Source organism: Medicago truncatula, chromosome 3 (assembly GCF_003473485.1).
Source record: "Medicago truncatula cultivar Jemalong A17 chromosome 3, MtrunA17r5.0-ANR, whole genome shotgun sequence".
Taxonomy (NCBI): Eukaryota; Viridiplantae; Streptophyta; class Magnoliopsida; order Fabales; family Fabaceae; genus Medicago; species Medicago truncatula.
In genome coordinates, this window is record NC_053044.1 from 31236272 (window position 1) to 31249214 (window position 12943).

At 33.2% G+C, this 12943-nt stretch overlaps 2 protein-coding genes across 3 annotated transcripts; one reads left to right on the forward strand and one right to left on the reverse strand.

Moving 5' to 3' along the window:
* The first annotated feature begins 1761 nt into the window (after window positions 1–1761).
* Window positions 1762–2450, forward strand: LOC25491093 (ribosomal RNA small subunit methyltransferase). Its single transcript, XM_039832349.1, has one exon. The coding sequence runs from the start codon at window positions 1893–1895 to the stop codon at window positions 2295–2297; it is 405 nt and encodes a 134-aa protein (XP_039688283.1). The 5' UTR covers window positions 1762–1892; the 3' UTR covers window positions 2298–2450.
* Window positions 2451–2815: 365 nt separating this feature from the next.
* Window positions 2816–10582, reverse strand: LOC25491094 (B3 domain-containing transcription repressor VAL1). 2 transcript variants are annotated; one of them, XM_039831339.1, is made up of 14 exons: window positions 10328–10582; window positions 9859–9984; window positions 9209–9247; window positions 8430–8511; window positions 8237–8338; window positions 6994–7655; window positions 6378–6474; window positions 6037–6211; window positions 5712–5788; window positions 5178–5600; window positions 4971–5020; window positions 4167–4301; window positions 3992–4059; window positions 2816–3790 (listed from the first exon to the last, which is right to left on the reverse strand). In XM_039831339.1, the coding sequence occupies exons 2-14, from the start codon at window positions 9960–9962 to the stop codon at window positions 3048–3050; spliced, it is 2757 nt and encodes a 918-aa protein (XP_039687273.1). In that variant the 5' UTR covers window positions 9963–9984; window positions 10328–10582; the 3' UTR covers window positions 2816–3047. The 2 variants fall into 2 exon arrangements, with proteins under 2 accessions (XP_039687273.1, XP_013460465.1); XM_013605011.3 differs by having other exon boundaries at window positions 4167–4280; window positions 10328–10579.
* Between the last annotated feature and the right edge of the window lie 2361 nt (window positions 10583–12943).

Here is a 12943-nt window from a genome sequence, read left to right on the forward strand (position 1 = left end):
ATAGTTTTTTTATATGGTGGCCGAGGTTCAAACCCCAAATCTTGCATATATTATAAATTGTTAAGCTCGCGAGGACGTATCTGATAATAGTTGACAGTTGAGTTATACTTACTAAAACAATTTTTTAATACCAATAATTATTTGATTATTCTAAAAAATGTGTTTATGATTAATTAGTATAGAAAACTAATATCATTATTAGAATACACAAGTGTTTTTTTATCCTAGTCATCCCTAGTTTTTTTTTTTTTTTTTTTTTTGAGGGAGGCATCCCTAGTTGTTAGAATACACAATTGGTTCAACTTTCTCTATCAACATGAAAATCTATTTAGCAAATGGTCTATAAAAAAATAACATAATTACAAATTTATTATATTTTGAGATAAAGAAATAGTTGTTCATCTTTATGTTTATATGTGTCTAAATCTGTTAAAATAGACTATTGTTTGTCAAAAACTTGTTTTTAGGGAATGGATGAACAAATAACAAACTCATAATCATTGTTCAATAGATCTTTCAAAATTGTTCATATTTCTAAAATAAAGTTATCCTGAGTTACAATCCAATCAAAATTTATATATAAAAAAAGTTGATTAGAAATTATGACCTAGTCGGTTGAACTATTTGAAGGGTCTATTGAACAACCCTTTCAAACTCATGAGATGATTATTGCTCTTCTCCCATATGTGATTGCTCTCGTTCCCGTCAAAATAGCCGAGTGAGGGTTAACTCATGCAAATATATTTTCAACGTGAGTTAATTCGCGCAAGTACATTTTTCAACGTGATTTAATTCTCGTTGGACGGAAATGAACAAAAACAGATGGGATAAGTGCAATTCTCCCATGAGATTGTGATCTAATCCAAGCCCAATCTACATCTCTTTGAAGAGGTCCATAATTCACTAAAGACAAAAAAATATCCCTTTTGAAAAATTTAATTAAAACCCTAGAAAAACAAAACCTCATTTTCTCTCCACCGAAAAAACAAATTGCTGCGTCATTAACAAGTTGGATTGATTCACACTGATCTCAACTCGCCGGAAAAAGAAAGAAGCAAGTAACTCTACGCCAGAAAAAAAAAATTACATGATAGAGTTTATACGAGGGAACCTTATATCAGTTTCCTTTTCCGACCTGAACACAAATTTTGAAGTGGATGGGGGATATTTCGTGGTGGAACGTTTTTGTTTTGGGTGGCATATAGGATATAGTTCAGTTTCACTGCAAAAATAATGTTGTGTGAAAATCATTGGTGTATTGTTGAAGATGTTCATAGCCTGATTAAATAAATGTCTGAAATTTCAGTATGATTCTCTATCTGAAATTGCATGTTCTGTATTTACCTAGTTAGAAAAGAAAACATTAACGTTGAGTTTTTGTTTCTTTTTAAAGTCATTTGGAAAGAATTGTTGTTATTTTGGTTTTGAATACATGTATGCAAAAAGTTAGGTTCATGACTGAGGCAATTATCTTGTATTGTGCTTTTAAATAAGCCATTTTACTTTGCATCAAGGGACTTTTGACAATTTGTATCATAGGCATGTTTTTTTAGTTTTACCTTTTGTCGATGATTACAGGTTATCCAAGGCGATGTGTTGAAGACTGAACTTCCCTATTTCGACATATGTGTAGCGAATATTCCCTATCAAATATCTTCACCTCTCACATTCAAGTTACTCAACCACCAACCTGCATTTAGGTGTGCAATCATAATGTTTCAGAGGGAATTCGCCATGAGATTGGTCGCTCAGCCAGGTGATAAGCTCTATTGTCGTCTTACAGTGAACACGCAACTCCATGCACGAATCTCCCACCTCCTCAAAGTTGGAAGAAACAATTTCAGACCTCCACCTAAGGTTGATTCCTTTGTGGTAAGAATTGAGTGCGAACGATGATGAAATGGGATGGATTTTTAAGGATTTGTTTTAACAGAAAAAACAAAACTCTTGGTTCATTGTTTAGACAAAAGAATGTGTTATCTATGGTTGAAAAAAACTACAAGGCTGTGCAAGCATTGAAACTCTCCCAAGAAGGTGACTCGCTTAATGAAACAAACGCTAAAGTGGACTTTTCCGATTTTGGTGATTTTGACGACGATCAAGGTATGGAGGTGGACGATGATGAAATGGATGTTGAGGATGGGGGCGCGGATGAGGTGCAAAATGAATTCAAAGAAAAGGTTTTAGGTGTTTTGAAAGAGGGAGATTTTGAAGAGAAGAGGTCATCCAAACTCACTTTGGAGAAGTTCTTAGACTTGCTTTCTCTATTTAACAAAGCTGGCTTACACTTCTCCTGATTTTACATTTATTATTTACTATTTTTTTTTTTTCACTTTTTAATAGATATTTATATTTCTGAGTTTGATTTTTGTTTAAGAGAGTAGGATCAGACAAAATGGTTTTGACTATTTAATATTTATGCATTGTATTTTTGGAGCTCCTTCATTGTATTTGTGCACCATTCTTCATAGCTGAGTTAGATTGAATGTTATTCTTTTTGTATTAGAGGATCAGCGTTTTGTTTAGTTAGGTAATCACTTTCCCATTTTTCCCAGCAGTACTTGAAATCTCATATAAAAAGTTAGGCTTAAATGGAAGGAAAAAAAAAATTAGGCAAAATTAGGTAATCACTTTCTACTAGCTATTAGCATAATTTCCTTAACTACAAATTTGAAAATCATTCACCACAATTTTCAGGTGTTAAAATCTAAAAACAATATCATTTCTTATTATTCTCACACGAGTAAATGTGACTGACAGTACCATACAATCTTCCTTGAGATCTTCACCAATCAAAAATAAAATGGATAGTGGCTGAGACAAGTAAAATATTGATTAAGTATGTGTTTTCCCCTTTTCCACTCTTGAATAAAAATGACAAAAGTATCATTTCCATGACAAAAAATAATCTGAAGATAAAGAAAACAAAATTACATTCTTTGACAACCCTTTTGGAAAATAAAGCAAACTATATATACTATATGATATATGAATAGAAGGAAAAAAGTATAAAAATTCTAGCTCAAACAAGGGATAAAAAAAATTCCTCAAGACAGATTCTTTTCACTTTCATTTGAATGATTTAATACCTCATCTTTTCTTTCTTTGTTCCTAACAGTGGATGCAATGCATCTTTCCTCGGACAAGTATCTCGTATCTTCACCATTAGACTGAGTGACCAAAGAAGAATGTTGACCTTCCTGCATTTCAGTATTAACGGTTCTTGGACCGCCATTTTGGTTCATATTAATATGTTCCCATATATGATCACTAAGTTTTGCGATATTATCCACTTGCAAGTCATCACGATTGGGATGACAATTAAGATCTATCTTTCCAGCGCTGGACTCGCCAACCTCGACTTGACCTTTATTTAGTCCTCCTTCGTTTTCCAAAGGATTCGCGACTTCTCTTGATGCTCCCCCATTGGTATCTGACTCCTCAACTCTTTTGTGAATGTGTTCTTTTTTGGCTGCAGCATCTGCTTCACGCTCCGATTGGCGTTTCTTCTTGCGTAGCATAAGGGTTTTAAACCGACGCTTCACGGTCGTACACACGTTGCAAGTACATGTTGGCTTGTGTCTCCCTTTTCCGCTTGGTGGCTGAATGCACACGATACAAGAGCAGCCGGGACGGTGTCTAGGATGTTTAGTGGTGGCTCCAGCTGAGGAATCAGCAGGGCCCAAGAGATTTTCGCCTAAAACAGCTAAACTGGCAAGAGCGTCTAAGCCAGAAGGCTCGTGTTCTTGGATCAACTTGCTGTTTTCTACAATCCGTCGCTTCTTAAAATCTGTGAACACCAAATGTAACCAGAAGGATTCAGGAATCATTGTTACTATACATACCAGAGAGGACAAACAGAATAAGCACTATATTAATGCTGATGCTGACACAATTCAGCGTGTCCAGATAATATTATGAATGCAAAACTTGCATGATTGCGTCACACATTACAAAGATCTTATCAAAAACACGGACAGAAGGATCATACCTTTGCTGGATTTCAAAAGATTTTCTAATTCCCTTGAGCTCAGCTCGTCCGGTGCGGAACATGAAGATCTGAAAGAACATGTGCACAAAAAAAATTGTAAAATATTTTATCACTATCTCATACAAAGACTGGTCTAAATTCCAAAAAAGTTGTAATAATGATAATAATGGTGCACCTGCTTGTATCCCAGACATTTTCCAAACATGCCCAATTAGGAGGAAGAAGAGCATCAACTGGTAACTTTCTCCATTTAGAGCAATCATCACATTGAGCCCACTGTTCCTTCGCCCTGGATGAAATAGTCAACATACTCAGAACACAAGTTTAAAATTTACTCACCACATCATCATCATAATTCCAAATGCTTTCATGAAGCATAAATAGGATCAAAGGAATGTCTGAAAGAGCTTATTTTAACTTAACACACAACATAATCACATGGCTCGGTGTTTTGAAAATCCCGTGAAAACGGCTTACTCATAAACAGTGTTCGGATTATTATATGAAGTTTGCTATAAATATAATAGCTTCCACATATACATGCAGAATTTCTCCTCATTTTTTCTTCAACTGTAGAAACCAATCATACATAAGCACTTATACGACAAATGCTTATTTTATACTCTAGATACAACTAACAGGATCCAGGAAAATATCAAACTGTTGCCGCTGTTTGAAGAAATTTATTGGTAAGACTGCCGTGTTTGTATGAACAGCTTAACTAAGAGTTTATCATATAAGTGCTTATGTATAAGCTATTTCAAAAACAAAAGATAAAATAAGGTCAAACTATTTTCATATAAGCTGCAAGTTGTTTTCATAAACTATCATGTAGAGCTTATAGAAATAAGCTGAAAACAACTTATAAATTTGTCAAAAGCTATTTCCATAAACTCTATCAAACAGTCTCACGTGTGTTTATGTCAATAGATAAGCTCAAATAAACCAATCCAGATATGCAAAATGTTTGGACTCTTACCCAGATGAAGAGGCACTGAATATTGTTCTCTTTCCAAAAACTGGGGGTTCCTATATGAAATGTAGCACAGTTGACACATAAATTAGCCATGTGATATAATTCAAACATGATGCTACAAACTATATCAGATTACATTCACACCTTACAATAGCTAATGTAGAAAATAAAAATATGGATTGATTTGACATTGTAAGTTGTAACACTTACATCATATTCTTCAAATACTTGATCCTCAATTGTGACAATGCTTGGCTTGACACTGGGCGGTGGGCGAAGCAAGTCTTGTGCTTCTTCCCATGTAAGCCTCAACTCCATAGAATCATCATTACCAATAAGCAATCTCTTACTTTTAAGGCCAATATTTCGAGTCCTCTTCTTCTCTAAAGCTGAATTTTTTTGGTCCAGTGAATTATTGCTCGTCATCTCGCCATTTTCGGCTTTAAGCAAACCAGCAGCTCCAGTAACCAAATGTGAAGGTTCTGGATGTCCATTTAAACGAAGTTCCCCGTTAGCATTTGGTGAACGGAGAAGATCGGCACAATTACTTCCTGATGGAAGATTCTCATTTCCACCAGAAAAGGTGTCTCCTTTTGCAGAACCGCCATTAGAATGTGCAGATGTAGAAGCATCCTATTAAGTTAAACAATGACCATTAATCATATTCACCAACAACAAAAAGTAAAGATGTATAATTCGAAGAAAATACCATGGACAGTAAAATGGTTTTGTTGTGTGACCAACCTGCGTATCTACGGAATTTGATGACTTTCTGAAACCCATAACAAGTTTTCCCCCAGGATCTATCCGACTAAATGTAACTGCAAAAGAGATATCATTTAAAAGAATCGTTACATCGAATTTGCTAGAAAATTTAGCCTCTCGAGTAAGAACAAATGAGGTTTGAATCTACATAGTAATCGATAAATAATATGCAACAGATCAATTCTATAAGGACATGAATTCTTTCATTTCTCTTAAAGTTTGACATGAATAATAATTCAAATGCAAAATTTTAATAGAATAAGTGTGCAAAGTAGAGTTCCCTAGATTGATGCATATTGCATACCGGTATCACCAGCACGTAAATCCATGGCCTGTATGCAAGGGGTCACACCCTCCAATACGTACATCCGGCTGTTGTTATTAGGCCAAAATCTGAATTGAAAAGTCCATTCATTACCCTTCACATCTTGGACCCGCAAAGGAAGACCTTCGGAGTGTGTAATATGAGGAAAATATGCCTGCAATTTTGTAAGAAGTCCAAATTATAGGGTGAAAGACACGACTTATTAACTTGAAAAAAGAAGAAAAACAACTACAGAAATCAGTTCCATACTCATTCAGATAAAGATAAAAAAAGGAAATACTGAAAACAAGGAATTAAAGAAAATAAAACTATAGACAAACCTCAGCACAGGCTTTTGGGAGAACAAGACGACCAATCCGACCTGCATCACTTGCACTCAACACCTTCTCAAATAATGGCACTACTGTGGACTTCAAACTGTTAATCATTACATCAAGGGAAACTTTTGACAAATCGACTTTATGTTTTTATTACTATAGATGTTCAAAAAAAGTATAAATTATGAGAGGGATCAAGTTACTCCAAGGTTAACTCTGAGCATAGTTACTCTATTTAATAACTCGTTGTAAACATTGAATTTTATCAATCCAACCATCAAATTAAACACTCTTATTGAGTAGGTCAACACTCAACTCAACAAACTTTCAAAAAAATTAAAACCATCTGATACTTCATCAAGGAACTTCAAATTGACGCACGCATACTAAGCTTTTTAAAAGTAAGAGTAAATACCAGTTTTCATATTACATAGCTACAAATTTCTGATTTATATGAAATTGTGGATGGTTGAGCAATAATATAATACGATAATAATCAATGTTTTAACAAGTGAAACTCAATGTTTATAATGAGCGAGTATATTAACTCTGCTCAGAGTTACTCCCAGAATATCTTGATCTTATCCTCTAAAATGATAAATGTCAGTATAAAGGATACTCTCCAGACAAACGCTCCAGCTCCTGGTCCGTAATCCTAGGCCAATATCTAGGAAGTAACTGATTCTTGCCCCTCCCATCACCAGGAGGCCGGGCAATACGTGGTTGAGAAAGTGTCCCTTTTTCGGTTTCTATATTCATGGTAAGGCCAGTCTTCAACAGTTTGGGTAATATAGGACGAGATCTTGGCCCTTGATGAAAAGGAGGAGATACTTTTCCCTCAAGTCTTCCGTCTGTAGTCTCTCCACCAGATGGTGGGAAAGAGTTGTTCCCTGATGGGTTTCCCAAACACATATTCAAAGACGGCCTCGCATTTGATTCATGCATGTTTTTAATCTCCCATGTTGGTCTATTATTTTCTAATGTAGCAAAAGTTAATGACTGAACAGGCGGCTTAATCACATTTGAAAATCCAGTATCCCCTTCCCTGAATGAAGGCCTAACTTCTGGATTGTTTTTCCCATTAGATGTAATCATGTTGTTTATCGGAGCATGACTCATATGGATAGATTCACTGGCTTCAACTACTCTGCATAATTGCATAAGCTTTCCTTCATCAACATTACTCATAAACAGTCCGCTGTCAAAATGAGCAGAATGAATATCCCTTGCATTATTTTGGGTTGATGAAACGGGCCATTTAGGATTTTCAGTATTACGAATCTGCAAAAAAATAAAAAATATCAAATAAAAGAAACATATGAAACTGTGGCATAGAATCAAACAACATGATAAACATTGCTTCAAAAATATTGCTGGTTGGGTATGTCAAGTAACTGCACTGACAGAATACCAAGGCTAAGAGCCGCTAAAGAGAACCAACGATCAAGCAGCAATAACTTGTTGAACATAATTAGAAAAATAAAGCTAGATTAGCTTATTTGAGCTTATCTACTGGCATAAGCACTTGTGAAACTGTTTAAGAGAGCTTATCCTAATAAGTGGGGTTGGGTACATAGATCAAATTACGCCATAATGTTCTATCATAAACCAAATTTCGATACAAGTCACAAAATGCTGATCCATATCACTAAAATAATCACAAAGGATAATCCTGGTGGTCAATATCGTATGCAATAATGTGATAAAAATCTAATAATTTAGACATGAGCGTAAAAAATAGAAGCAGAACAAGATTTAGCTACAAACAAGACAGAACAAAACTGTTTGCATTAAACAAAAATTAACCATAGGTTACAAATGGGAAAAAAAAAACAACAGGGCAATATCTAGATTAAACTTACCATATTTAGTTGGGAAGTATTTACACAGCTAACACAACCTATACCACCGAAGTCAAGATACTCGAACAGAGATTTAGATACTACGCATCCACTGTGGATAGGCTGCAAAACCAAGTCCAACAGATTTCAATGACTGAGGAAAGAAAGAGAATGTCAAGCTAGAATTCAAAGGAAAAAAAAAACATCACTTTACCTTGTTGCAAAAGTTACACTCTCGCCAACCAGTTTGTTGACGATGGAATTTATTACAAAAAACTGAACTCTCAAAGGGAGATCTAGAACACATGAAGTGAAAATAAAGAATTAATAAATCAATTAGTACTCATCAAAATGCATGGTAAGATAACCAAAAGTATAAGAGAGGGAATTTATATTACCTAGAGAAAACTATGCATAAGTTCTATTTGGATTAATGGAAAATTTTATAGTAAAAATATTCTTACAATTCTGCAAATACATGATACAACTACACATTGCAGGGTAGTGTGGAATTTTTTTTGTGCTAACGCTCCGGTTCATAGGGGAAGGGGACCCTAGTAATCTTCGGCTAGGAGGTAGGTAAATCTGACCAATAATTGTTTTACCTAGGAATTGAATTCGGGTTCTCCTAAACGGTTCGCCCTTAGGTGGAGCTCATTAACCACTTGAGCTCAATCACTTGGTTAGGGTATTGTGGAGTTGATCAGCAGTTACATGTAATTTGTGCTTGTTTTTAGCAAAAATACAAGCATTAAACTTATTTATCTTAAATCTAATTAATATCCTATCATAAATTAACCATTTGATGGAAGTATCTAAAAGAAAAAAATAAAATCAAGTTGACTGGATCACATATCTATCACACACGAGGGGTCTAGATCTTTTGCTATTAACACCTATACAGTTAAGCATTTAATACAATTAATATAATCTAAAAAAGGAAATATATTTGTCATATTGGCATCTAAAATTACCATATATTCTTATACTTACAATGTGTCAAGGTTGCCACTCTTCCATTCCTCCATAAATCTAGCATAACAGGAAAAAAGCCAAAAAATCAGTCAACAGAATATCTGAAATAAAAATGAAATACTTACATATATTAAAATTAAAATATACTACAAACAAATAAAAATACTTATTTCACAATTTACTACAAACATTAATATCCTATCATCTAATTTATTCATTAGGAATATTTCCCAAATTAGATACATTGAACCTCGTCATCAAACAACAATAAGTACAATATTTCCCATTCCTACATCCTACTCATACTTTCACAATACACAATCAAAACATATTCTTATCAAATTATAGTAGAAATATTGTTCTTTGAATTGTGCACTTAATGTTATTGACAAAAATGTACTTACATTTAAAAAAAAATCATAATAATGTTAGTGACTAAAATGTGAGCTGTTTGGTTATAATAAGCACAAACAAACACAACCAGAAAATCCCGGAATGGTAAGAAAGGATATAGTTGAACATTACATATCCAATTAAATTATCAAAATCCCAAAAAAATTAAGATTCAATAACAAAAATCAATTAACACATGAAACAAAATCATTATCCCCAAAACTAAAATTAGAATCTAATCATAGCAAAATCAAAGAAAAGGGATTGAAATTTACCCGCACTTGAAGCAAAGTTGAGCAAATCCACCAGATCGTAAACCCCACCCTTTCTTCCATTCATGAACACACGAACCATTCACCATACCAATGTCAGAACCCATCAATCAAAATTCCAAATTTCAGCTGAAAAATACCCAAAACCAAAGTCAAAATCAAATCAAAATCTTTTTGACCCATAATCCTCAAACTCATTAATAACTCACATCCATGCATAAAGTTACAAAATTTACATCAAAAACAATAAAGGGTCAACAAAAAAAAAAATCCAAAAAAAAAAAACATTAACCAAGACATCCTTTGACTTGGTTCACCCACAAAAAAAATAACCTAGGATTTAGGATAATGGGTCGTTAACATGAACTAAAAAAAACATAAATTTGTGTTTTTTTTTATAATATGCTCAAATCTATGTAATCAAAAGATTAATCTAAGACATAAGCAATGAGGTGTAGAAGAAGAAATTGACCTGGGTTTTTAGAGAGAGAAAACGTGAAGTGGGTATGGGATTTGATGAGGGAGAGAGTCTGTAGAGAGAGAAAGAGGAGAGAGAGTGTTTGTGTGTGAGTGCATGCAAAGTAACAGATGCATAAAATGCATGCACGACACAAGACACTTACATACACACCCCACCGCTATAACCTTAATTAACTCATTCACTCAAACAAACAATGTAACCAAAATTTATGTTTTGGTTTTTAAACTGATTTTTTTTTTAGTTTGAGGAGATTGATAATGTTACATGCTAGTTTTTATGGGTGTGTGTGTACTTGTGAATGTGACTTGGGGGACTAGTTGTAGTTGTCTCATCCTTGAGTTCATTGGGATTATTAGGTGAAACATGTGTTTGTGGTTTCATTGCACATGTTACATGTAGGTGAGGTGGCATTTTAAAACATAAAAAATTAAAGGGTTTGTGATTTTTATATTGGTATTGTTTTTGCTAGGAGTATATTAATGATGGGCAATGGAGTAAAAAGGTTTTGGTTGTGAAATGCATGTCATAGTTAATGTTATGTCTATTCCTCTCATCTCATCTACCGCCTTACTATGTATGTTTATCTTTGTATGTATTTGATTTGGTTCGGTTTAGATTGTTTTCTCGAAAAACTTAATTTGAGTAAGTATAATTTGAATTAGGTTGGTGCAATTGTATGAGTCTATGAGACTTAACTCGAATATATTAAGCATCAAGTAATGAAGAAGTATGGTCTAGAAAGAGTAAACTAACCATTTTGAGAAACACATATGTATTTCTATTATTTTGCACACCACATTTAAATTTGATAAAAGCTTCCACATATCTAACGATTCAGTTACGATGGCTCGCGCCACTTACCCAAGAATGATCGCAACGATCACTTCAGTGAAAATATCAAAGGATTTAAGGGTATTCAAATCAACTTATTTTGTAAATTGGGGTTCATCATTAAAGTATGATTATTGATTACTCCACTTATTTATCGGTTATTTGCTCACAATCTACCTTATTTTAGAATTATAATGTTTATACATCACACTCCCCTAGCTTGAAGGAGAGTACAATCAGAGAAGTGAAATTTAGGCACTTGACGTGATGCTCACATCATCAACTTTGAAAGTCAACTCTATAGTAAATGAAAATAATGTATTTTTTTTTTTTTAGATTTTATAAATATGTTTTTTAATTTTTTTAAATATCAATTCGATTGAATGAACCAAATCAAACTACCTCATTTTTCATCGGTTTGATTTTTTTTCTCATTCATATTACCAGAAGAGTTCAATAGTGTTCTTCACTTCTTTCTTCTTGACTCGAAACTACAACTCAATAAATATAAATGAAATATCTTACTAACTAAACTGCACTTCATTGTCATTCATCGGTTTGATTTAATTCACACTTTATGAAAATGTAATAAAAAAAATCAAATCAAAATTGTATTAAACGGGCTATTTTCTAATAGTTCAAATTTTCTCTCTAAAGTATCCAAACAAAATTGAGCCGTTTCACCTTAAATTATTGTAACATATTAATTACAACTACCTAAACTCTTACCATCTACAATACATTATAAACAAAAATTAAATTAGATGAGGATAAATTTATTAATTTAGAGATAATATCATTTGATACTCACACACGTAATTGCAAAATATTGAATTAATATGTTCAATCTAATAATATTAATTGAAAAATTATATGATAAAGTCATGAGAATGATTTTTCTGGTGAATATTATCGGTATCTTAAGGACGAGACAAACCTTCATTTTTAAATTTCTTATGCACCATTCAACACCCATTCAAACACTTCTGCAATAAAAAATTTCCTTTTATATAATATCATTAATGCATCGGCCAATAATTCCAATATGCAACGAAGACTCGTATACTTCACTGATTAATCAACCATATACAAGAATATCACTTCTTTCAAAATTTATATATATGTATGTATGTGTGTGTGTATATATATATATATATATATATATATATATATATGGGTTTGCTAGTACGCACCCGTTAGTTTTTATGTGGAAGTGTTTTAGCAAAGTTACATCTTAAGGTGTATTTAACCACTTTTTAGTTATTCACTTGCTAAAATACTCCTTCTAAAAACTAAGTGGGTGTAGGATTTGCTAGAACACACCCACTTGTTTTTGTTACAAGGTGTGTTATAGCAACATACACTTTAAGATGTATTTATTAACTTTTTAGTTATAACTTGCTAAAACACTCCCACATAAAAACTATTAGGTGTGTTCTAGCAAATCTATATATATATATATATATATATATAACATATGTTGCCTCTTCTTTTCATCCGAAGAGTGTCTGGGATATAAGGAGTACTCATTTTATGTCTCTCTTTGTATTTTAGGATCATAGTCGTGGAAGACTATTAACAATGAATTCAAATACTTTTAATATACTTGATAAATCAACATGTTGTAGAAATCCTTAGGTTACTAAGATTTTAAATTTAAGGTTTGATAATTTTTTTTTTAAATATCTTAGTGGCGAGAATCACGGCCTTAAGTGCAGAGAAATGAACAATCACAACACTTGAGACATTTGCACAACTACTAACTAAGTGGTATTT